Here is a 25,523-nt window from a genome sequence, read left to right on the forward strand (position 1 = left end):
CCTGTGGACCTTCCATGTCGAAAGCTCTTTGAAACCAGCAGTCACAGGCACATGAGAAAGCAGAGGCACTTAGCACACGTGTTGCCTCAAGTGTGTCTGTGCTCGAGTGCTGTGTGGCACACACCCACCTCTCAGAGACTGCCAGGGCTCTGCCACGCACCAGGGCTTGAGGGGACCTGGAACAAAAAGAAAGAGAGGAGGAACACAGCAAAAGAGTTTATAAGCCTTTCTTAGCATGATATGAAAGCATTATTTAAATAAGGACTTCTTAGGGAGGGCAGCTGCAGGTGGCTGGAGCCTGGGTGCCTGGAGTGGTTTTGCTGCCAGAGCACTCTGCACAGTTGCATGACTACTCCAGCAGAGGATTGCAGTGCCTCACACAATCCTCTGGTTCACGGTTTCCATTTCACTAAATATCCCAGGCTTCAGCTTCCCATTCCCTTCCTCCTTCCCCCCTCCTCCCCTTGGCAGGGCTCCCCAGCAACACAGCATGTGGCCTCCTGTGGGCCTGGCAGCTCCAGCATCCCCTTCCTCCCCGCCTGTAGGAGAACTTCAGGAACTGTGGGGCAGCCGATATTTTTGGCTCGGGTCACAGATTGATTCCTGCCCACTCTTTCCCTGCTGCTTGCAAGAAAGGGTCCCCATCTGAGGATGCAGAGATAAGCTTTTAAAGACGTGGAGTGGGAGCACAGTGCTGCAGCCTCCCAGTCACCAGGTAACATGCACGAGCTAAAAATCTCCTGTCCAGCTTGTCTTTTCCAGCTGTCTGGCAGCTTATCCCCTCACCTCTCTCCTGCAACCCCCCTCTAGCCAATGCTTTTGTCACTTGTCAGGGGGGAGGGGGACAGTGCATCCATCCTCAGCACCCTGGCTTCATGTGGGAGTTTGCTGGATGGGGGAGATGGGTGGGCACCCCGTGCTGCTGAGGAGAGCAGCAGCTGCATGGGAACACATGGCCAGACCTGGTATCATCACCTCCACTCCCCCTGCAGCTCTGCCCAAAGCACTAACACAGCAAACCAGCTTGCACACTGTGCTTTTGGAACCACCGAGCGTTTTTGCTCTCTTCCACTGGCTCCTTTCCCTCAAGCTCTCCACCAGCTGGGCAAGCCTCCAAGAAATACCATATTTGCCCAAACCAGCAGCAGAGTGGGGATGCATGGGAGGAGAGGGATCCAGCTGTTTCTCCTTTCATGTTTGCGGTGGGCGCAGTTTGGCAGTGGCATTCACCAGCCTCCTGTGCCCACCTGCCAGCTATGGACTGTCCCTGCTGCCCATGGGGCACCACAACTCAGGCCTGTCACGCCAAGGAGTGGATCAATCCCTTCAAAAGAAAGTGTGTGTGTGCAAGTGCATGTGAAGCCTGGGCTTACAGCATGGTGCTTCCCAGCAGATGCTGGCCCAAACGCTCCCACGGGCCCATCTGCTGCCAGCCATGTGGCAGGAGCAGCGTGAGCACATTGCAGGGCTGCAGAGCCTGCACCAGAGTGGGGCCACTTGTGCACACTGGCAGGGGAGTGCTTGCATCACTCAGATTTCACTCTAAGCATCTTGACAAACGTGAGGTTGGTACAAGTGATGGGAAGGACAGGTAATCAGACTTCTCTGCTGCAGCTCCATTTTCAAATAGATGAGAAGCAAACATTGCTGCCTGCAGTATCCTCTCAGCTCCTGCACTAAGCTCAGTTCCTGGACAGTCAGACAAGTGCTCCAGACAACATCCATCTTTAGATCATGTGTCATGGCCATTGCTCGGTCTTCCCCACCACCACACCGTGGGAGCATGGCCTTTCTGCTTAGTACTGTCCCAAAGGACATGTGTGCATGCTATGGGCTGCCTCTGTCAGAGCACTCATGTCCATGTCATGCATCTTATTTCCAGTCCCAGCATGACCTGAATCCCTCTTCCTATGGGGCTGAGGGTACCTTCTCCAGCCCCTGGTAAAGAGGGCTTGTCTGATGCACACATCTTGTATTTGCTCTGCTGTCAGCTGGTACACAACCAAGGCTCATTCCTCGCAGCCCAATTTATGTTTGTTCTTTCTTGCCTTTGTGGGTCTCTCTATCCACTTCAGCATGTAACTATAGGCCTCTCCAATGTTTGTTTCGTACCTTAGCTGCAGACCCTGTGCTTTTCACACATTCTATGTCAAGTCCTTACTTCATCTCTTGATTCCATCACACAGCAGTTTCATTCACAACCTGCCACATTTTCCTCATCAGCTTTGTCTCTTGTTACTGTAGACTCTCCTGCTCTAGGATATATATTTTGTGCTGTCTTGACATCATCTCTTCTCCCTGCACCAGCAGCAAGGTTACTGGGGCTCTCCTTTGAGCTGCCACAGCACAGCCTTGCCAGCCTAGAGAGTGAGCAAACCACCACCAAGTACCTCACATGCCCTACTGATCACAGAGACCAGATATGGGAGAGATGATCCCAGCTGTGCCTGCACAGCTACCAAAAGCTACCCAAATTCATTAGGCGAGGGTGCAGCAAGCACCTGTTGTGGCAGAAGCCCCTCTCTCCCACCAGCTGCCAGGTTAGGAGACAACACCAAGGCCAAAGAGCACAGGTGCAGGTCACAGATATGAACCAGGGTCTCAAACCACAGAAAGTCCATCTGCCAGCAGACCTCAGCCCGGAGCCTGGCATGCTTTTACTGTGACAGCATCTCCACCTGGGAGAGGGTACAGCAAACCAGTGTCTCTCCTTGAACAGGAACTAGAGGCTGGGGCAGAGATCGAGACAAGTTTCCATAGGTAGCCTGGCCCAACGCTGCATTTCTTCTTGGTAGGCAGGAGCACCCAGACTGGCTATTTGAGATGGGCCACAGGAATTCATTGTGTTGCTGGGCCACTTGCAGGGAAGCTGTAATCAGTTGTTCTCATCTTTTCTGGCTTTTGGTTGACCTATATCAGCAGCCAGTGCACTCAGGGTAGATGCCTTTACACACAGTACACACACATTAGCCCTGATAACTTTACAAACTGCATAAAGATGGACACTTTGGTCAAATGCTTGTGTGTGTGTTTTGCTGGGGTTTGTTTTTTTTCAAATATCTTTTTCCTGTGCTCATTGCACACCAGTCAGCAGGCAGCATTTTCATGGATCATTGCCTCCATGGCTGTTTAATACTCAGCCAGCGAGCTGAAAAAGCACTGGAAAAGTTCATCTGAAAACCTCTACAACCCTGGAAGTCTGAAATCCTACATGTTCATAAAAGACTACAGAGTTTTTAAATAAAATCAGCTACATCCTTCCCATAAAACTGGCACTCTTTCACAGCCCAGGAGAGATCCAATTTCTGAGATAAAGCAATACCTATCCCTATCCACCCATTACTCTCCAACACTGAACAAACAGGTTTACTTCCAAAGCAGACTTTGCTCTGGCCCACAAGTTGGGCAAGAAGACTTCCTGAGCCCCTTCCTCACCCAGACTTGCCCACAACTCTGCACTTAGACCTTCATGGCAGAGCTACAAAGGAACTTTCACTGACACCTTCTGTCATTCAAAAATGGTTAAGTTATCCAAAGTGAATTTAGTTATGAGGAAAATGTGTTTTACTTGAGTTCACAGTCTGAATGATTCTTCATATCCCCTCCTCTCCAGAGTCATGTTTGAATGCTTTCAAAACAACATTTTTTACTCTTTTGCATGATACAGATATTTTGGTTTTGGCATGTTTGTCTGCTTCTACAGATATCAGCCTCGAAATAATTGAAAGTATCCAGAAAAATGTATTAAGCTGACTGGGAAAGTGTGGGGATGTGTTTTTCTGTTTTGTGACATTCAGTTATAAACCTTTTACCATGATTCAGGGCAGAGGGGAAATGGGAACCACAAAAAGCCATTTAAGAAGGCAAGGTAAATTTTTATACAGCTCTTCTACACCCTTTCTTCTCTTCATCCCACCCCAGAGAAAGGGATTCTGCAGGGGAGTTTAATCAGCAGTTCAAGGTTAGAGTAGATGCCCTATGTTCATTGAACACTCTTTCCAAGTTAATTGAAGTAGCTGTCAATAAAAAGGCAGATCAGATAGTGGGTAAGTAAGTCCATTCAGAGAAAGGACAGAAAATAAATATATATAATTAATTATTTTCTGTTCCTGGGCAAAATCCAATGACCTGTTTTATGCAGCCAGTCAAGAAGAGATCAGAATAGCCTTAAGCTTTATAACCAGCTCCTCTAAGTATCAGCAGACCACTCACTGTCATTTTACTGGTGATAACAGGATCCTGGGGAATCTGAAACGACCCAAAGGGGCCAAGCAAAATCCATCTTTCCTCCCTGGCTCCTCTAATACCACCCACTTGGCCCTTGGGCTCAGGATCTCTGTCCTTGGTTGCCTCTCGTTTCCCCAGAAGTGACCTGGTACAGTGTTTGCCATGCCCAGTGATGCACCTCTTGCAGCAGTCCCTCAGATACAGGCAGGGCAAACACATGCCAAGCTGTGGGTTCACCTACCTGAATCTTGGAAAGTGGCTGGGGAACCTCAAGGTGCCAACACCTTCTCCTAGTGGTGGCTTCATGAAATTACAAATGTTCAGAGGCATAAAAAGGTGAATAAAAGGCAACAAACAAGCATTCTCTTATTAATGACCACATTACCTACGTACACCTCCATTTACCTTCCTGGTGCTGCTGTTCTCCTCCTTGCATCTGGTGGGAGGGAGAACCAGCACTTCCATGGAGGTCTCTACTGTGTCACCCCTTTTGTGAAACTTAGTTGGTAGAAATATCTGCCTGTCTTATCCCATCTTAGCCTGTAAGAACAGAAACTCTACATCTTTGGTAAGAAATAGGAGGGGATCTGAACCCTCCCTACTTCAGTGTGTGCCAACACAAGCCAGCCCTTTGCATCATTCACACAGTGCATGCTGTAAATACACGCATTAGGCTGGTGTGGTCTTGGTGGTGACTGTGGCACAGCAGGGTACCATGTGTCCTTGGGCCTTTCTAAAATCTGTTGAAGTATTCTTATCCCATCATGTGAGGTTTCTTTTCCTAAGTTTCCAGTTGGGTTGGCCCTGGTTGTTATTGCCTGGTGGGTTTTTTTCCAGCAACATCTTCAGTATTGGGGACACATAAAGTCACTAGCACTCCTAAAAGACAAGTTCTGAGACATTGAAGTTGTCAGTCAAAGAGGAATTAATTGCGTTAGGGTATTTGTATGAAGGATCAAGTGCCTACCCCAAATCCCTCCAAAAGTCTGCACTGCAGTAAGGAGCAGCGCGTCCTGCAGAGCCAGGCAGGATCTCGCCAGTCATCAGGCAGAGAGGGAGAAAGCAAATGGAGAGCTCGCCTCTGGCACCTACCCTAAAACACCAGCACATACCTCCCTTCCCACAAGAACAGTGTCATCAGGTGGACCAGATCCCTGATGGATGCAGGAGGAGCTTTGCTACCTTGATCCAGGACAGAGTAACTCAAAGTCAGGTTAGAGAGGAGTCAACGAGCAACAAAGCTTAGCAGGGAGAAGCAGAAGGTAACTGCCTTCAGAGCTGGCTTTGTGGCATAGCTCACCAGCATCTCCAAAGCCATATGAAACAGGCCAAGCTTAATCTGGGCGTAAAGCTGCTTTGTAGACCTCCAGGAAACTGCTCTCACATGCCCCCATCTTCCTGGGGGCATGTTTACCCCCCAGCTACCATGGCATTCACACTTAAAGGCTCCTGAGAGGCTGTGAGAAAGCAGAACCCGAGAAGTCAGCTGGAAAAAGGGATGAAATGCCCCAAGGCTGAGAGGCATTAAACACCTGCATGGTGCCTGGGCAGCTCACAGGTTGCCCAGAACAAAGGCAGGCCTTGGTGCCATCCTTACCAGCTCACTTGAGCAGTCTTGGCCAAGATCTTCAAGTCAAACTGCACATAAACCCCTCAATCAAAATTCACCAAACTAATCAACTCCAAACCCCTCTGCTCCCAGCACAGCATTTTCTACCCTTGCATCCTCTGCACACAGCATGTCCCTCGCCAGGAACAAGTCAACACAGAGCCAGAGTTTGCTCTCTTCCTCTCTCGGGAAGGTAACGATCAAAGCACAGCTCCAAATTTGCATTTTTCAACCCTGACTTTTGCAAAACAGTAAATCTTACCAGCCAACTTGAAAAGGCTCCAACTGGTTTCATCGCCTGGAGCTACTCTGCTAGAATAGCTGTCCTGGCAGCATCACCATCCTCTGCCCTTCACCTCCCCAGCACTTGAGATGCCGAACTTTGCAGGGCCAAAGCTGGGAGCACGCAACAGTGTTACTCGATAGCCCCTCTTCACGCTAATTTTAGGTGATGGAACTTTTCATGCTTTTAAAAAAGTCCCTTTATTTATTTTTGAGAAACCTCTTGTAGTTAGCGGCTACTATAAACACTTTTCCATCTGATGTTTTGAACTTACCTACAGGGCTCTAGAAGTCACAAGAAACCAGCACCTGACATGATCTCAAAGGAACAGTCACCTGTTAATTTTGTAAACCAGCCTGAGTAACATGATCCACCCAACACACAAATGATTTCAGATGGAAACAAATTACACATCAGTAAGTAATGCAGTTCTTGTTTTTTTCAGTTAATATTGATTTCTGATTTTTGTGATAGACTGTTCCTCCATCACTCATTTGTTTGCTCTGGGACATGCCCTTGCTGCATCTGCTTTAGACAACTAAGGCACAATCCCTGCTTGGACACCCTAGATCTAGCCTAGATGTCTCTCCAAAGATCAGGGATCAGGTTTGGCCATCCAAGATATGGGCTGGGTCTCATCCTCATGCTATTCACACCTAAATGGCTGAGACAGGTTCACAGTGAGGATGGTGACTGAGCAACAGGATGGGAGCCAGGACCAATGCCTGAAGCTGCTGTTTTGTGTCCCCAGAGGAGGTGAGCAAGGCAGGAGACCAGTCAAGGTGCTCACAGCAAGCACTCACAGTCACTCCACAACCTTGGGGAAGACCCACCTACCCAGCCAAGCACCTCTGACTGAATAATTACACTTGCAGTTTGCTGCTCTGATGCCTTAAAGTGTTCACATGTATAACCCCAGTGGTACCCTCCCCTTACTTTTCCTCAACCTTTCCCCATTCTTCCCATCATTCTCACAAGTCCCAAGTCCATGACACTTTTTGCTATTTATTTAATGCCTGCCTTTAGCACTGCTAAACCACTATTTCTGAGGAAGAGATGAAACACCTTTCTGAAAATTTCTGATCTAAATCAAATTATTCCACTGCAAAACCCTCAGGGGACTCCATGAAAAATCCCAGGGAAAGCACCTGTCTTTTCTCATCATCAGGATCCTTGCAATGGGTCCACTTCTGAAGTAAATCGTAGCTCCACCTGCACTTTCACCAACGTGAAATACATGTTTTTTCCTCTTACCCTGTGTGTGTATATATATATATATATATATAAAATGCAGCATCAGGGAAAGTGTCTTGAGCTGGCAAGGAATTACCAACAGACCAGCCTCAGAACCTTGTTCAGCAGCGTCTCAGCTGCCACCTCAGTATTTATAGCCACCCTGCTCTTTGAGCTTGTTTATTTTCCTTCCCAAAGGTGGTGGTGGCAGGAGGCAAAGCTCTGACATTCAGGCTCAGGTGTCCCCAAGGCTGACCTTTCCTTCAAAGAGCAGAAGCTGCAGACGCATTTCAAGGAACAAAGTCATTTGGAAACTCTAGACTCTTGTGTCCAGTGCAGAGGAGGCCCAGTGCAGAGCTGTGAGCAAGGGCTGAGCAGAGATCTGTTACTTAGCATGCACACATATACATTAGGATGGATGTAAAAATGAGCCTATCATTACTTTATACCTGGAAAGAACCAGATGAAGTCCAGCCCCCAGTCTCAAGGCAGAACAAGTGCTACATGAAGACATAACACTCAAAACAGACTCGAGTTTTTAATTATTTAAGTTTCCCCCAAGTTTAAATAATGCTGTTTTATGGCACTGCAATGGTCGTGGACCACATTTTTCAATCCCATCTTGCATACACTCACGTAGAATCATCTGTTAAACCCTGTTGGTGAAAAAGCAGCCCTGAAGCCTGCCACAGAAAGACAAGCAGCACACTTCAGTATCACTGGAACCCCCAAAGATTTATTTCAGAGTCGATGATGCTAAAATGATGTTTCCCCTTCTGCATAATCTAGGCAAGGTGGGTAAAGAAGAAATTGTAGTGAAGCAATGCCTCAAGGTATGCCCCCAGTTCAGAGCACTGACAGCCCACACAGGGGTTCCCAGTCCCTCTTTTTGGACACTGCCAACAGGATGGTAATTTGGGGAAGCATGGCAGCATAGGGGATGCAGGCAGCCAGCAGATACAGGGACCAGGAAAGCATCACTCCTCTGCACCAGGCTTTGAGGGCAAGACTAATCCTGCAAGACTCACTCAGTGTGACAGTTTGTCCTTATTATGCTCAAAATGCAGCAGTCTCAGGAGAAGACAGAGCTAAGGTCTCATAGCAAAAGCCTCTGAGATGCCAGTGCTGCAAAAAATGAACAAAGACAGGAAGCAGTCAGCTACTGACTAACACCAGGCCAGTCAATGCTGCAGAGTGGCACCAGCCTGCTCTCCTTCACTCACAAAAATCAGCCCCAAGTCCCTAGAGTTCCCTGCTGAGGGAAGAGATGAGCCTCCATTCCCCTCATCCCCTCCTAGCATTGCCCAAGATGCACATCCAGCATATCTGGGCTGCAGCATCCCTTCTTTTCTTGTTGGGGAGGTTTCACCCTTCTGGTAACCTCACTGCCACTCCCACCACCTTGTGCACACCCACCATGTTACTTTGGGAGGAGAAACAGCACATCATAAAGCCAATTTAGCTGGGGAAACACTTCCCCTGGCAGCCATAAGTACCTTGTAAAGAGCTGCACGTATACTTGCTCCGAGACAGTTCTTTCCCTGGTTCCTGACTACCACTAGAGAGCTCTGGTCTCCCACAACCTTCTCACTTCTCTGCTGTGACCAGATCCTGAATTACAGCACTTGTTTACTGAAACCACATCTAGGTCCCTGTGGGCTTTAAGTGGAGAAAATACACTCTGCAAATTAACCCTCCTTAGAGAAGGAATCTCACACAAACTGCCTTTGGGGCCTTCTCTGCCCTCTCAAAATTGGCAGGGCACAGGAATAGTAACTGGAGAAGTTTTCAGCCATCATTTCCACCCACCCAGATACAGAACTGTGTTGAAAAATTGGTGCAACCAGTTTGCACACATGCAAAGTAGTGCTGTTTTCACCTCAAGCCAGAACATCTCCGTGCACCACACTGCTCCTGCTCCAGCCTCACTTGAAAATCCCAGCACAGCAGAGGAAGGGCTGAAGAGAGGAAAATGGAGCCATGCTGCTCAGTGCTTTGAAGAACAGAGGACTCCTTGAATTCCTACCTCTCAGAAGCACAGGATGGAGAGAACAAAGGTACCAATCAGCAGAAAGATAAGAGCAAGAAGCTACATTGGAATTATCTCCTTCCTTACCTACGCTTTCCTGAAGTGTTAGGACAGCAGAAACTCTTCATCGTCTCTACACCATAAAAGTGTTATTACTTGGAAGGTCACCCCCATAAAAAGGTAGATGGAGTCATCAGCTCATTTGTGTGCTGGGTTCCAGGACAGACAGCTATACTGACCTTATCAAAGCTGGATTAGCAGTATACAGAGGAAATTTTTTTTCCCTTTTTTTTTTTTTATAGCTGACATCACCAGTGATTTTGGTTGAAGCCCATGACGTTGCTCAGCTCTATTACCTGGGGAGCTAAACTCTGTGCTTCTCCTAGCTGATCACTCCCCAGGAAGTCTCTGCAGGCTGCACCCAAGCACTACTCCTTCCCGTTTAAAGGCAATTACCCCCAATGAAAAATGCAACAAAATAACAAGGATCTAAATGGGGCAGGCACACAGAAAGCCCCTTTCCTTTTCTTCTTGTCACTCAGACTGATGCTTCTCCTCCACCTCACGTTCAAGCAGAGAGCTTCAAGGTCTTTGAAGACAGCTTTGCTGCAGAGACTCCTACATGAACAAAATTCTCAGTTGCCATCATTACAACATCTTCTTCAAATTTTATTAAATGCTTACCAAAAAAAAATCTGGGGGCAGAAAGTTTTAAGCAGAAAGCACACTGATGCAGGAGGAGAAACAAGCTGCCCTCCCCTCCAGGAGGGTAGAAACAAGTTGCAAATTACGTTGACACAGGAGTAAGGTAGGAATGAGACTTTAAAGAGGGGCTGGGGAACATGTTAACACCATGAGATATGAAGACGGGAGAGTTCAGAAACAACCCTAGAAGCTGATTTGCGGACCTCAGGCCCAAGGCCAGAAATGCCACTCTTGGGACTCAGTTTCCTCAAGTTTACAGCAAGTCTTGGTCTCCACAAACAATTCACTGGGATGCCATTTTACCAAGATAGCTTCCAGCACAAGAGCAGCACCCACTTCCCAGATAGCCTGCTCAGCTTCAGGAGCACAGCTGGCAAGTGATCAAGATGCCACCATATCTGACTTTTAGAAGTGTTTCAGTCACTGGCACTGGAGCCCACAGGTTAGAGAATAAGCAAATCACTCTCCCAGAGAGGGGAGATAATACCAGTGGTCAGCACTCCTCACCTGAGAAAGGAAACCTCCAATCCATCTTAGGCAGAGGAAGGCAGCAGCTATTTGAAACAAAGCTGCTATTGTCCTGGTGAGACAGAAAAGTGGCAGACACATTTTGGCATGGGTACATAACTGTGATTAAAGAATGATCTGGGAACTAAAGGAAAAAAAAGGACTAAGTTGAATGTAATTTGATGTACACAGAGACCAGTAGATGGAAGTCCCTCAAAGCAGATGATGTAGAGGGACAGAGGCTGCATCATAAACAGGGGAACACTTTACCCACAGCTGGCACCAACAGGGTGACAAGTAGTCCTTGCACTCTCATCACACTCTCCTTGCAGTCTTCTCACACTCAGGACCTGCCCACTGCCCTCCTTCAAACATCAATTCTTCTACCAGATTTTTGTTGAGCTCTCTCGCTGCCACCACCCAGCCACCAAGGGCCACAAAAGGAGAAATTCTTAATCACATAACAAAACCCTTGCCTGCTGAGCAGGGCAGCAGATCCCTCTCTTCCAACACTTAAGGGGAGGGAACAGAGATACAGCCTCTCATCTCCACACCAGAGATTTAAGAAGAAAAAAAAAAAGCCAAAGAGTCACATAGAAAGTCATGATGAGTTTTGCCAGCTGATCGAGTTCCTTTCATCCGTCTGGAGGCAGTGTGGGGTGTTGCTCAAACCCCAAGAGGAGTCAGGCTGCACCCAAAGCAGACTAACAGCAGTCAGGAGAAGAGAAACATCCTTCAATTATCTTCTGTGGAGCAGAGGAAATAGTGGCATGGAGGGTTGCATCGAGCCAGGACCAAGCTCAGCTGCAAGACAAGAAAACACAAGGTTATAGATACCATTTGGCCTCTCATGAGCAATACCCCAGGCTATACAGAAGCTGCATCTTCCCTAGCAATTACAGATGGGTTTCTCCCACCCATTTTCACAAAGCCCTGTGAATCAGGCCACCCGTAAGCCTTTGGCATAAATGACCCATGCTCATGGCAGAGGAGATGCCAAGGGCTGCACACCCAGCAGAGGTCACGGCTGCACTCCTGCCACGCTGTCTCCCACCCCAAGAAGGAGATTAGCAGACTTCCTCCCAAGCCCAAGAAAGCCACTAAAGCAGAGAGTGTTCCCACAGCCCCTGGCAGCCGCAGCTCTGTTTGGGACCATCTGCAGCGGTGTTGGGTTCCTGCAGCTCTCCATCTGCTCCACGCACGACAGCTGGTGCAGCCCAGGGACTCCAGCACACAAATGACTTTTCCATCACTTGATAAATGACTCCTGCATGCTGACACTCTCCCCACTATTCCTGATTTGGGGCTGATTGCAAATGGAGCCAAGTCAGGGGAACAGTTGGGGTCCATGAGTAGGTGAGCACCCATCCACCCATGGGAACTCAACCAGCAGCAGGCAAACTTAACCCTTTGAAAGCCTCCTGACTTCTAGGTTCAGTTCCTTCTAGCTTATCACAAACCCACACAAGTTTCTCAGGCAGTGCTTCCCCTGTTGTCCCTGGGTTTTCAGCTCCAGCCTTTCCACTGGCAATAAAGCAAGTCTGTCCCTTTACTTTTGCTTCATTAGGTGGCAAAGGGGAAGACAAATATTCCCTGTTGCAGAATTTCTCCTGAGCACACAAAGCTCTGAAGGAGACTCAAAACAAAGCCAGGCATGACAGGGAAGACAAATAAATTAACAGTTGATTTCCTTTTGCTGTCTCTTAGCATCTCACTGCTCTATTAGTCAAGCACACAGATTCCGATACAGTCACATGCCATGGAAGTTAGCGCCCATAAGGTCTCCAACACCCATAGCACAGCAGGTTTCAAGTCAGATGGGATGCTGAGAGAGCAGCAAGTGTCATTTTAAGAGCACAGACTATTGTAAGGGACAACAAATCTTGAGGCTATACAGCATGAAGCAGCCTCTGACTTTGGGAGCAGAGGGATTTTCCTGGTGTGTGCATACTAAACTTTCCACTCTGAGCCCCCATGCCCTCCTCAGTAGCATCTGGCACTTTGTAGCAAATCCCAGGCAAGATCCTTCTCTGACTCATGTGGGAAGCTGCATTCTTCTGGAGTGCAGCAGTCCATAGGACAAGGAAAACACTCCAAGAGCTGATGAGCAGTTGGGAAGTTCACTGCCCTGCCTCTTTAGTATTCCCAACACAAGCCTGAAGCAGGTCAACCTTATAAATCTGGTTTACCAGTGCTGCTGGACCATAGCTCATCTTGTAGTACAGGCTGTCCATGGGACCACATTAAACAGGAACAGGTTAAGTCATTCCACAATAAATCCTACCATCAGATGTAGGTATTTGCTCACCCTTCAGGAGATTTTTTTTAAAAGGCACAAAAAACCCCACAAGCAAGTACCAATTTCTACACAAACAGAGTCAGAATAGTGTCACACAAAAATACCTACATGTCCCTCCAAACAGATTTTGGCTTTCTGACCCAGAAGAATCTAAAATACCCATGAGGCTGGGGAGGAAAGCAGGTATGTGAAAAAGGAATGGGCAGGCTCTCAGCCTTTTTTGGGACACTGCAGTCTTGCTTTTAAGAGTAGATCCTGGAACAAAGCAAATCCTAATCACAGCCTTGTGCCTAAGGAATGAAGCTGATAAGACACTGGGAATGCCCAACAGTTGTCACCCCCAGCTGACACAAATCCCCTCCAAGCCCCCTCACAGAAACAGCAGGTCTCTCATGCCTACAGCTAAAGTAAATCATAGAATGATAGAATAGCTTGAATGGGACCTTTAGTTGAAAGGGACCTTTAAAGGTCATCTAATCCAACACCCATGCAATGAGCAAGGACATCTGCAACTAAATCAGGCTGCTCAGACCCCATCCAGCCTGACCTTGAATGTTTCCAGGGACAGGGCATGCACCACCTCTCTGGGAAACGTGTTCCAGTGTTTCACCACCCTCATCATAAAAAGAGACTTCCTCCTTGTATCTAGTGTGAATCTACCCTCTTAGTTTAAAAGCTTTACCCTTTGTCCTATTGCAACACACCCTACTAAAATGCCTTTCCTCATCTTTCTTACAAGCCCTCTTTACATATTAAAAGACCACAATAAAGTCTCACCAGAGCCTTCTCTTCTCCAGAATGAACAACCCTAACTCTCTCAAGCCTGTCCTCATAGAAGTGTTCCATCCCTCTGATCATTTTTGTGGTCCTCGTCAGGACTTGCTCCAACAGATCCATGTCTTTCTGGTACTGAGTGCACCACTTGCTAGACACTGCCTATACCTTGCCCACCACAGCCTCTGCTCTGGAGGGCAGCTCATCTACCATGGTGAGGGCTTGACCTTGAAGCTTTTGAGCTCAACATGCCACTTCTTCAGTGTTTTTATTTGCTGCTGCTTTTAAAAAATAAAAGTCATCCTTCTCACCCCATCCCCAACCAGTTTTGGCAGACACACCACCTGCTTGCTGGGTAGGGATCACCTTCCCAGCCCAGTGCTGACAGCAGCACTGCAAGCCCAAAGCCAGCACTGGGCACTCAAGCACAAATAGCTGTTCTGCACTTTCCAGAGTTCTATTCAGGATAGTTTCCCGAACAGTAGGTATCATGTTACACACCCACATTAACCAGAGCAGGCTAGGAGCCACGAAGAACAGAACACAGCACATGAAATAAACAGCCCCCCTGGGCAAGCCTGACATCATCACCCTGCCCTCCTCTTCCCTGTTTCAGGATGCTCAGTTGCACCCAGCACCAGGGATTAAGGGGCTCAGTGATTTATGCCTCATTTCGTAGCAAAACTCAGCAAACTCTGTGCTGAGCAGGATCCAGGATAGAGTCAGATTTCCTTCCTGGGGCTGCCAGAGTCATTGCAGGTCAGAGGCTGTTTGGTGCTCCCCAGCTTGCTTAGGAAGAGAAAGGAGAGAACAGACTAGTTTAATCTTTCTATCCCCAACACAGACCCTTAGCTCCACTGTGCTCACCTGAACAGTGGTCACTGAGCTCCACTGACCAGCACTCAGGAGAAAGGAGGCGGTGATGAGTTAGCAACAAACAGCAGGAAAAGCAGCCATGCACCCCTGAAGGAGCAGCCCAGCGCTGGCCAAAGGGCTGCAGATGCCATTGGAGCTAAGACCTGACCCAGAGCACAAGCCATTTCTCCTTCACTCAAGAAGGAGTGATAAAGGCAAGACAGTGGCAAAGCTTCCCAAGGGAAAGAGAAAATTTGGTTTTATCTTGGAGGAAAATGTTGTCCCTGTGCTTCATGGAGCAAGAAGAGACCAGCCAGAGTCAGTGCTGTGACAAAGCACTTCCTCACTGATAAACAGAGCTTTTGAGAAGCCCTGCATTTCACAGGGGTGCCTTCATGCCAGCTGAAATCAATCAGCCAGTGTTGACTTTGATTCAAATGACATGTAGTTTATGGCTTTTCTGTTGTATGTAACATTGTATCAGAGTATTAATAACCAAAATTTGGAAAGCCATGAAACATTCCTGCTTTTTGCCTCTGGAGATGTTTCAAAGCTTCAAAATTTCAAACCCACTTTGTTTCCCTTGACATTTCCTTCCAAATCCCATTAGGACTTGCCAAGACATGAACGTCTGGGGATCCCAGGAGCTCTCCCTGTGCTAATGCCAGGAGCAGAAGGGCTCCAGGTTTGGCAATACAGCTTCCCCCCAGGACGTTTCTTGCCCTGCCACACCCACCCTCAAGACCATCTGAGGTTACCTCAGGAGAGTAACAAAGCCAAGATTGATGCTCTTCTCCCACAGTATTGACTCCTTATTCCTAGCTTTTAGAGAGAGGAAGAGGAGGACCTGTGTAAATATTTCCAAATCCTGCCCAGGGCTAAGCCCACACCAACTCTAAACTTGGGTCTTTTCTTGCAGGAAATGACAATGCTGATAACAGTATCATCCTCCACCCAGCCTGTTCCCATCCACCACCCCCTTTCTCCCCCTCCCACCCTACCGAAGCCCAGGAAGGACAACGTGCGGCTGCAGCGGCTGCTGAAGAAGGCAGCCAGGAAGAACGCCATCCTCACCTCAGAGCAGGGCAAGGCCTTCCGCTCCAGCCTTTCGCCTGTGAACGAAGCCAGCCCCGACCAAGAGCGTGCTGAGAGCGCTGCCCCAGCAGAGGCCCCTGAAACCACAGCACCCCCCTCTGACCCCCTGCCAACCCCCCTCTCCATCAGGCCCGTCAACCACCGTGCCCCCTCCCCCTTCCGAAAGGGGAAGCCTTTCGCACTGAAGGTCACCGAGCAGCGGCGCATCGCTGAACACGTCAAGCTCACAACCTCCACGGCCATGCCCCTGCTACAGAAGCCAGGACCTCCTGAGACTCCACAGCAGCCTGAAGGCATGGGCTCCCACCTTCCCTCTCCATCCAACCCTTCAGTATCTGTTTTCCCCCAGCCTTCTTCCAGTACACCCAGTAAAGAAAGGGCACCAGATGTTACCTATGCCACCAAGGTGAACACTTACTTCCACAGTGTCAAGCCACCCAGGGCTAAGATTCCCACACCAAACCCGACCCAAGGAACTGTCAGCCACGAAGACAAAAGGCCTACTTCCCCAGCACCTCAAACAAGGAGCTCTGAACCATCTCCAGAGCAGACACCCACCTCACTTAAAGACAGCAAGGACACTGCCCCCTTGCTGGAACCTCCCCTCCTTCCTGCTCCAGAGGCAGAGCCTCCTGATCAAGCTCTCAAGCCTGTTCCTACTGAGAAGCCCAGCACCTCTGATGCCCACACCAATAAGCCTACAACCCATGGAAGCGATGCCGAAATAGCTGGATCAGAGACAGCTCCTGAACTACCCAGGAAAGACAAAGACATGCTAAAACCATCAACATCCAGCACTCCCTCGAGGCAAGCATGCCCAGCAACTCCAGCACAAGCTGATGGGACCGGGTCCACCTCCCCAGACACCAAGGCAGAACATGGTACGGAACCCCAGCTGACCCCCAGCTTACCCAGCACCAGCTGTCCTCCCAAGGCTGAGCCAGCACCATCATCAGGAGAAGCAGCAAGACCTCCTGAAACCGATGCCAGTGGCTGGCATCGCCTCAGGAAGCACTTGATGGTGCAGCCAGAAGCAACCAACTTCCCAGAGTTCAACCCAGAAAAGCTGGAACAGGAGGAAGGGAATAAAGAGGACACTGCTAAAGCAGTCATCAAGCAAGACTGCATGGTGGTTAAATCAAAAGCCATGAGAATGTGGGATGCCATTTTATACCAGGTGACACTCACTAAGCAGAGGAAGCAGCAAGCAGAAGAGAAGGCGGCACAGAAGGAAGAAAGAGTCTTTCTTCCCCGCCGCTTACCCATCCTTCTACACAAGCCACGTTTTGATGCCCGGAAACTGAAGGAGCTGGCTGCCAAACCCATGACAAAGATCAGCACTGTGTTTGAGGTGAGCCGCTTCCGACCCAAGGTGGCCGAGGAGCACACCAAGAGCTTCAACAGAACGGCATCAGGATGGTCAGTCAACTGAAGCCAGGCAGCTCCACGCCTCAAGGTTCCTACAGGGCACCAAGCAAGAGGGCACCTATGACCAAGTTTACTGCCCAGTGGAGCCAAGTGTAAGGGAAAAAAGGAAATTAAATAAATCCCCTCCAAGCCAGCAGCCCCATGCTGCAGGTTTAGGGGTTACTCTCCATATGTTTAAAAGCTTAAATGCGTAACTACCACATCCACAGGTCACAGGAAAACAAACAGGAACCTGTTTTAAGAAGAGTCAGCAACAATCACGGGACACAGTAACAGGGTGAAGGAAGAGGAGGCACACAGTGAAAAGGACGAGCTGCCTACAGAAAGAAAGACCAGTTTAGAGGAGGATAATGCAATCTGATTTTTTGTTGTTGCATTTATCTAAGACAGAGATAGATCCTAGAAACAGCAGCAGGTGCAGATGAGAGGAAGGAATCTGGGTTGCTCCACATCTCCAGGGAGTCTTAGACACCAAACTTGAAGAGGATACATATAATCCATTTTATCTTCTCTACTGAAAGTGTACCCACACCTATTTGCTGAGAACAAAATGGAAACTCATTCTTTCACCCAAGGTACACACAAGAGACAGCAGAAGGCATCCTGCTCTCACCAAGCAATTCCTGCCTAACAGTCATCATTTGACATCCTCCTAGGCCAGTCTACTAAATATAATAATGCACAGAAGAATAGGGGTTTTTTCACTAGTCAAGTTCTGTTATGTATTTTACCACGTTTTCTCCACAACAGCTGATGGTTAATGTTTCCATGATAACCAACAAGACCCTGCTTTACCATGTGGGTATCCAACTCTGTATTTAACAAGGTGTTGGTTTCTGAGGGGTTCTGCTAACCACGTGTAGTTTCATTTTCAGGGTGAACATCATGACAGTTGCATACCTGCTTGTCCCTGATGTCCTGAAAAAAGGCTATTTAAAGGAAAATCCCCAGCTCTGCCCATCCACAGGGACAGCTGTGCTTTCCAGTACTACAGTCACCCTTGGCAACTCCACTGGCCAGCAGGCCTGTGAGCATGAAAGCTGGGAGATCAGTTATTTCTGTTTCACAAGGGACTCGGTCATATGCTGGGGTGTTCCTATACAGCTAATATAAGATTGCTATGTTTAGTCCAAATAGAGTATAAGGAGCTGTGTACAGAGTTTCCTTTTTCATGTGCAGAGGATATGGAACTGACCAATATTTCCTCAAGCCAAACTGCAAGCAGACTTAGAAACAAAGCAAAGAGCCCCTTTTGCCTTTTTGAAGTTTTCCTATTTCACAGTGATGCTATAAGAGCAGTTCAGTTAACAAACCTTCACTTAAGTTTTCACTTTGCCAGGCTTATCTCTATTTTGTAACCCCTTCCCTACCCAAAGGGCAAAAAACAAGTAGGAAGAATAACCCAATTATCTAGAGTGGGGATTTCTTCAAACCCCCAGTTTTCAAAGAAAAAGATAAGAAGAGGTTAGAAATGTGCCAGTAACCACAAGTGGATCCTAGGTAAGCCTCTTCAGGATAATTTAACATTGCTGCAAGACAAGGCTACAGAGAAAGATCCACGCAGCAGCACAAACATAAAAATTTAAAGAGTGCAGTGTAAAACACATAATGCAGATAAAGGCAACCTTTATCACAGAGTGATAAACGGCACCTTGCTGCAGCATGGCCAGATGGATGCCTCTGCACAAAGGCCTGTATGCACAAGAGCCACAGTACTGGCATGAAGCAGAACAGCCAACGTCAATGACATTTGGAAGGCTAAGGGAAATCTGGCCAGAGAAGGTGGTTTAAGCAGCACTTGTGCTTTAAAACAGCTTTTGTCCTGCAGCAAGGACAACCACCCAGAGCAAATCAGCACTCTCCCCTAAGGCTTAGCTTTTGCATCTGCTAGGCTTCCAGTGAGGCTGCATCCACACCCCAGCCCCACTACACATGGATCAAGGACGCAGAAATGCTACTGGGGAGAGCAATTGCCATAAGCAGAAGGAAGGAGACAGAGGAAGACAGGTCTGGGTGCATGGTTTAGCCCTTTTACCCCACAAGCAAAGGGCAGAGGCGCACAGCAAGCATGGCAAGTCCTGCAGAGACAGACCCTGACATCAGAGTATCACAAAGGGGAGGACATATCCCTGTAAGCAACAGATTTCCACCAAAGGCTGTGCACTGGAAGTCGCTGCAGTGTGTTCCAGCCTGAGCTGCTGTGCTGAGACAGAAGGGGAATGCCACGGGGCACAGAGTTTGGTTATTTTTCAATGCCAAACAGCATCAAGCAGTTGCTAAGACCCCAAACTGACACTTACAGAAAAACCCTTGCTCCATGGCCTGCAGTGAGGTCCTGCAGCTCAGGAAGTAGGGGAGGAGAGAAAACCACACCTGTGTTTAAGCAACTAGAAAGCTGGTAAGGTGGTGTAAAGCAAGTGACAGAGGTGAGCCAGAAGGGTTTGGGAGCAAAAAGGCCATGACAGTGATCCAGTAGCAGGGAAAAAGGATGCATGGAGCTCAGATGTGAGGAGGAGCTGGGGAGCAGGGAGCTCACAGCATACAAAACAGACAGCAAAGAACCTAAGAACAGAAACAAGCCAAGCTCCCTCAGCTGTCACAGCCATTTTGCTATTTACAGTAAAAAAAAAAAACCCAATACCTCAGCGTGAACAAACCCATAAGGCAACAGTGTTGTGCTATGGCTGCCTGGAGTGCTGGATGGATCCTAGAGGACATCCTGTGACATCCTGCCTTTCAAGAAAGGATGCTGGACAAAGACCAGAGCCAAAGGCACTTTCATCTGAGCTGCTTAGAGAAACTCAGGTAGGGCAAACAAAACCTGCTGACAACCTAACAAAACCTGTTTGCTGTAGAGAACTGAAGCTCAGTAGGTTCCCACCTGGTGCACTGAAACAGACTTCAGGAAAAAGAGGAGATTGATCAAAGGGGAAACCTTATAATAGGTTTCTTGAAGTGACAGGCAGAGAAGCAAGTTGAGGATACAAGTTCTGTGGGCTAAAAACATAGCTTTGGGCAGTCTCGGGCTTGTACTGCTGCCCATCTCCAAGCAGCATTCAAAAGGGCATCTTCTCTAAATGGGCACTACAAAAGGAAAAAAACAAGCCTAAACAAACACAACAATATGCAACACTCAGAAACCAGCTCCTTAAGGGAGGGGGGAAGGGAGGGGAAAGAAGGAACACAGGCCCCTGAAGTATTCGGAAACAAAAGGTGTTTTGTAGCAGGCAGAGCTATTTTAACCTTGGCAATGAAATAAAGCTTCTTTTTTATAGTAGGAAAAAAAGAGAATGAGCTTGTTTTCACCCTCAACTTCCTCTCCACTCATTGTGCCAGATGCTGCCCAGTTGGATCCAACCAGTTATCTCCTCCCTCTACACCATTCCTCCTTATTGCCACAACCCTCTACTGTCATCCACTCAAGATAACACCAGGATATCTATGAGCATAAACACAATAGGAGCATGAGATCCAAAGACCATTCCAAGAGAGCACAGAGACAGCAACCCAGCTCTGCCTTCCCCTTGCTGCACATCAGAGAACAGTCCTTTCTGCTCTGTTGGTCTACCCAGTACAGCAGATATTCACATCCTTCCTGCTACAACCTTATTATAGACTGCTTCCAAGAGGTTACTGAAGTCATTAGACATTTTCTCCCTGATTAATTCAGTAAATCTGGGAATTAAACCCCAGAAACATTTGAATTTCAGAAGTACATCAGCCCCCACGCTCAGCCAGAATGACCTTCAGCTATCTACTCCTTGCAATTTAAGAGAGCATAAGGAAAGACAGAAGAAGAGACTGTTCCTTTGAGCTAGCTAAGGCAAACACATCTTCACCCAAACAGCAGCAGCTCAGGGACTTGCCCTGCAGACTAAACTAACAGAGGTATCCTGCTTCCTAGCAGCATCAGAAAGGCAGAGACCAAAACAACCCCTGCTGGGTACCCATTCCGTTCCAGCCCAGAGATTCAGGCTAGAAGCAAGGCTCCAGCTGTTCCCATACAGCACCTTCCAACTCACCCAAAGTGCTGCTGGCAGAAACAACCCCAGCATCCTGCCAGAACAGCCCAGGAGTTTGATACACGATGCAGAGTCATATCCCACCTACCTGGTTAATGAGTTCTCCAGACATACTACTGCTCTGCAGCATCGTCTATCAACACCTTCTTGTACTGGCCATGGCCTGTTGCAACAAACTTATACTTTTTGCCAGAAGGAGCGGACTGAACAGGAGAGAAAGGAAGAGCCAAAGTCAGCATTTTTCTCCGTTAAATAGGCAGTCAAAAATCAAATAACTGAAGCCAGAGGAGCACACGATGCAGTCGCCTTTAATCCCAGGGAGCTTGGAGACAGCCTGTTCTGTACTCCCTTCTTGCCCCTTCACACAAACTCTCTGCACAGATCCATCACCACTTTCTACAAGCACAAGGTAACACAAGCAGAACAGGATATGCAATAGGAAAGAAGATGCAATGCAGGCATTGTGAGGGAGGGCTCATGTAAGAGCCCAGACCCCCAAGCCAGGATTGTTTTTATCCATGGTAAGAGACTGCGTGATTCACCAGATACTGGCAGTTTCAACACAGGAACTGACAAGATACTTTGCTCTTCCTCTCCCAGCCTAGACAGGTGAAGCAGTAGCTGCTTGCTGCATTTTAGAAGACATTTCTACAAACATTCCCACAAAACCCCAGATCCATCTGCAAGTGATACTGTCTTAGGTTCAGTTCCACTTAGTTTTGCATGTTTTGTTTACTCTCAGTGCTAAAAAGCATAACAAGAGCAAAATTACCCAAATTTGCAGTTTGATTTGAGCCTAGAAGGCTGGGACTCCCAGCTTGTGGGCTGAGAACAACATGCTACTCAAGAGACCTTTCAGAATAACTGGATATAAAAGTAATTTTTCCCCCATTTTCACTAGAGCTGAACCAATAGCAGTTCACTGTTAGGAAGAGCTCTGAAGTATGCAACTGCATTGATAGATACAGGCAGCCCTTGTTCCTGCAGAACATCATCTTCTCAATACTTCCAACCCAGCCACCAGCTCTTTTCTTTCTCAGCAGAGCAAGTGCTCTCACACCCACAGGCACTAACTCACCTTGATACTGCTCTCAGGCTTGGGACTGCCCTTCTGTTCCCAAAGGCTTCTTTTACTCACGATGTCTCCGGCCACGATATCCTGAGAAAATGATGCTCTCATTACTCTTCACTGCCAATGCTGCTGAACGTGTCTTTGTTCACATCCATTTCCAACCCACACATCTGACCTCCTTTTTTTTATTTATAATATCACATCATCTGACCTATAACAGCTGCAGCTAAAATCCATGACTGTGAAAATGTCTTCCTGTTCCCAGTATGTCCTATGTTTTCTTATCACTCTTCCACAAGAGTCTGAATTAGCTCCAAGATGTTTATTTTCTTAAGTTCATTAACTATTTAGGACATGTAAACATCAAGGCTTCTCTACTGTAAAGAATTCTGCTCTCATAAACACAGATTTGCAACCAACTTGTTACAGAACCAGCTTCGCCCACAACAACCAGAAAGTGAAATCACTGAGAGCAATATATAACACCCTCTGCATTTTCCAAGTTTACAATATTTATCACTTTGGTACTAGATGCAACTTCATGCTTGACAACTGGAGCTCAGCCCAAGCCCCTGCAGGAGACACATGCATTCTCCCCACCAGCTGATTTTATTCCCATTTCAAATCAGAGCCTCAACCAGCATCACAGAGCTTTTCCTAAATGTACCACCAAGGAACAGTGGGGGACCCTACCAAAAAAAAATTGAATCTCCAATGTACAAAACCTTACAACGTGTTGGAAGATCTCTAGTATAGACACCTTTGGAGCCTGTAGGCCCAACAAACAAGATGTACCAACAGGATAAACAAGGACAATGCACATTGTGCCCCTGCCTCCAGCACAAGCAAGGCAAGTTCTCCAAGGGGCCGTACCTTACAGGGCGAGGGCTTCGTGACAGATTGAGCTGTGACCTCCCCAGTCTCCCAGAGGCTTTTTGTGCTGGCCACCATCATGCTCGTGGTGGGAAGGTCAAGAGAGGGCTGCCGGACAGGTTTTGGAGCCTTTGTGGAGGTCTGGAAAATAAATGGAGACAGTTCACCATCAGAGTGTCTCTCTTGTTAATTTTTAACCCCTGTAATTGGAAGGTCCTTGGAGATAAGGGGTCGTAAAAGGAGACTTGTAGAGTCCTACTAGTTCCTGTCAGATACCCTCACTCTTTAAGCAGAGAACATGAAAAAACAAGCATGGGACAGCTTCCTAAAGAAACCTACTTTATGCTGTGGAGGGAGCTACAGACAGGAGCAAGGAGTGCTCCCACCCAAGGGAAGACAATTTAGCTGTCATCTCCCAGATGGTAAGGCTAAGAGGCATGCTGGGAGAGCAACATCGGCAAAGAGGGCTCTTGGGAGGGTGGGGGCAGAGACAACACAGCAACCCACCTCAATAGCCTGTGTGTACTGCTCCAGCCTGTCATCAATCTTCGACACAGGGAGAGGAGGCTGACTCTTCTTTATGCTGTTACTGCAGAACAGAGAGGAGGATTAAGGTGTTCCCCCAGTGCCTCAGGCAGAAGGGAGGACTTTGAGGGCCACAGGCAGCCTGCCACTCCTGCCCCTCCCCACAGCAGGACCTGCTGACAATCTCCACCTGCAGCAAGTGACCTGCTTTACCCTGAGGCCAACCCTAGAAATACCTTTTCTGTATTGAGCGGTTCAGCGACTCGGTTCTGTCTGTGATCTGAATGGAGGAGAAAGAAGACAAAGATATAACTTTTGTCCAGGGACCTCAGATGGATGCAGGTCACCTTAGCTGACCCTTTCTTGGCCCTGACCCCTCATCCATATTTTGGTTAGAAATGCCTCACTCGGCCCCCATTTTCCCCTACTGATCAGAGAGACAGTGAGCATTCCCTTTCCTCCTTCTTTCCAAGCAGGGGAAGAGAATCCCAGCCAATTTCAGGGGCAAACCAACAACGTGTAAGTTGACTGACAGCTGAAACACCAACCAAGACCATTTTCTCTACTCCCTCTGCTGAAGGAGAAGGTCTCTCTCAGACCCTTGGCTTCCTAACCAGACACAAAAGGGGAAATGGCAAGTACAGAAAGACGAGGGGAAAAACTAGAAACCACATCTGCAGAAGAGAAGCCAAGCATGGGAGCAGCATAGGCATGAGTTAGGTCAACTTATCCATGCCAGAGAAGCACACAGACAGGGTAAATCAGCACATGGAGCCACCTGCAAGGCAGCTCTTCATGTCAAGCCATCAGGAAAGAGTTTTGCACCAGAGGCTCCTGTGCAATAACTCTTTGGCCAAGACAGGAAGGCAAGCAAACACTGCACAACCACTGTAGGAAAGGAATGCTGAAATATTGCTAAACCTCGCAACTCTTTCATGCCCCAGAAAACAAGCATACAGAGAGAAAATTCACCTTGAAGCCAAAGGGGAGGCTTTCTTAACACCAGCTCCCACAGAGTCAAGGAGCAGCAACCAAGTAAAAAGGAGCCTTCTCCCCCTGTAAAACTGCTGCCTGTGCCACAGGAAACATCACCTACCAAGTTGGCAGATAAAAAACAGCACTAAATGATCCTTTAAGAAGCTTTCAGGATGCCAGTGCTAAATTTTAGCTAAACAGAAGACAAGACAGTGTCACATAGAGGACACATTTGCCAGCTGTGCCCAAGAGCACGAGGCCCATTAGAGAACAACCAAACAGTGCAACCCTGGCTAATAGAGATGACCTGGGGAGAGTCACTCTGCAGGGTCCCCCCACAGCAGCATGGCAGCAGCCCATCAGCCAGCTCTGTCTGCCGGGCAGGCTGTCTGCCTGCTGTCAGCTCACTCCTTTGCTTGGTGCTGCAGGAGCTGCTGCTTGCCTCTGAGCCATGACTTCAGAGGCTGGGCTGACCACCTTGCTCATTGATGGGCAGGCTGGTACCTCACGGGGCACAGCACCAACCTGAAAGGGGAATCTGGTAGATTTTTGCCTCAGCTTCTCAGCCACAAGTATATGTCAATAGGAAAAAGCCTTGCCAACCCTGCCAGGGAGATGGTGTGCAGGTGCAAATCACACAGAAGCACTTCTGAAAGGTCATAAATGAGCACCAGGTTAAATTTGGACTAGAAAAAGCTGTAAGTGGCAATGTATGTCAGCATGACAGTCTAGGTAGGAACAAACTTCCACTCTGCTATCTGAAGACCACCTCCCCCCACCCCTGGCACTTCCTTGCAGTGAGAATTGTGCACTTCCCTGGTCCCAAGCACTTTCTGAAGGTCAGAAGAAATTTTGCTCACTCAGCCAGCCTCAAAACTCAGGGCTCACAAGAAGCCTAGGACAAAACAGGACTGGTACAAGACTTCCCCCTTGCCTCCATACACCCCTATTTCAGCCCTGAGGCCACACTGGCCCTCTGAGCCCCAAACAGCCCATCACCCTACAACCCAAC

At 48.1% G+C, this 25,523-nt stretch overlaps 2 protein-coding genes across 3 annotated transcripts in view; one reads left to right on the forward strand and one right to left on the reverse strand.

The window, feature by feature from the left end:
• The first annotated feature begins 578 nt into the window (after positions 1 to 578).
• Positions 579 to 20,369, forward strand: PRR33 (proline rich 33). The gene is made up of 3 exons (XM_082284167.1): positions 579 to 715; positions 6,400 to 6,535; positions 15,441 to 20,369. The coding sequence occupies exons 2-3, from the start codon at positions 6,515 to 6,517 to the stop codon at positions 17,046 to 17,048; spliced, it is 1,629 nt and encodes a 542-aa protein (XP_082140293.1). The 5' UTR covers positions 579 to 715; positions 6,400 to 6,514; the 3' UTR covers positions 17,049 to 20,369.
• The window catches only part of LSP1 (lymphocyte specific protein 1), a 48,449-nt gene continuing 33,281 nt past the window's right edge, over positions 10,356 to 25,523 (reverse strand). For both annotated transcript variants that reach the window (XM_082284168.1, XM_082284169.1), the window contains exons 6-11: positions 23,773 to 23,816; positions 23,519 to 23,600; positions 23,012 to 23,152; positions 22,145 to 22,225; positions 21,155 to 21,269; positions 10,356 to 11,397 (exon numbers count right to left, since the gene is read on the reverse strand). In XM_082284168.1, coding sequence (XP_082140294.1) covers positions 21,180 to 21,269; positions 22,145 to 22,225; positions 23,012 to 23,152; positions 23,519 to 23,600; positions 23,773 to 23,816 — 438 coding nt within the window. In that variant the 3' untranslated portion in view covers positions 10,356 to 11,397; positions 21,155 to 21,179. The remainder of the gene's footprint in view (positions 11,398 to 21,154; positions 21,270 to 22,144; positions 22,226 to 23,011; positions 23,153 to 23,518; positions 23,601 to 23,772; positions 23,817 to 25,523) is intronic.

The sequence above is a fragment of the Coloeus monedula genome (genome assembly GCF_965178545.1).
Source record: "Coloeus monedula genome assembly, chromosome: 6".
NCBI classification, from domain to species: Eukaryota; Metazoa; Chordata; class Aves; order Passeriformes; family Corvidae; genus Coloeus; species Coloeus monedula.

What these genes read in the sequence shown, in the direction of transcription:
- PRR33 (XM_082284167.1), top strand. Translation starts at nt 6,515, where the DNA reads ATGGAAACAAATTACACATCA. An exon ending in TGGAAACAAATTACACATCA is followed by an intron (nt 6,536 to 15,440) that starts GTAAGTAATGCA and finishes CTTTTCTTGCAG; the next exon opens with GAAATGACAATGCTGATAAC.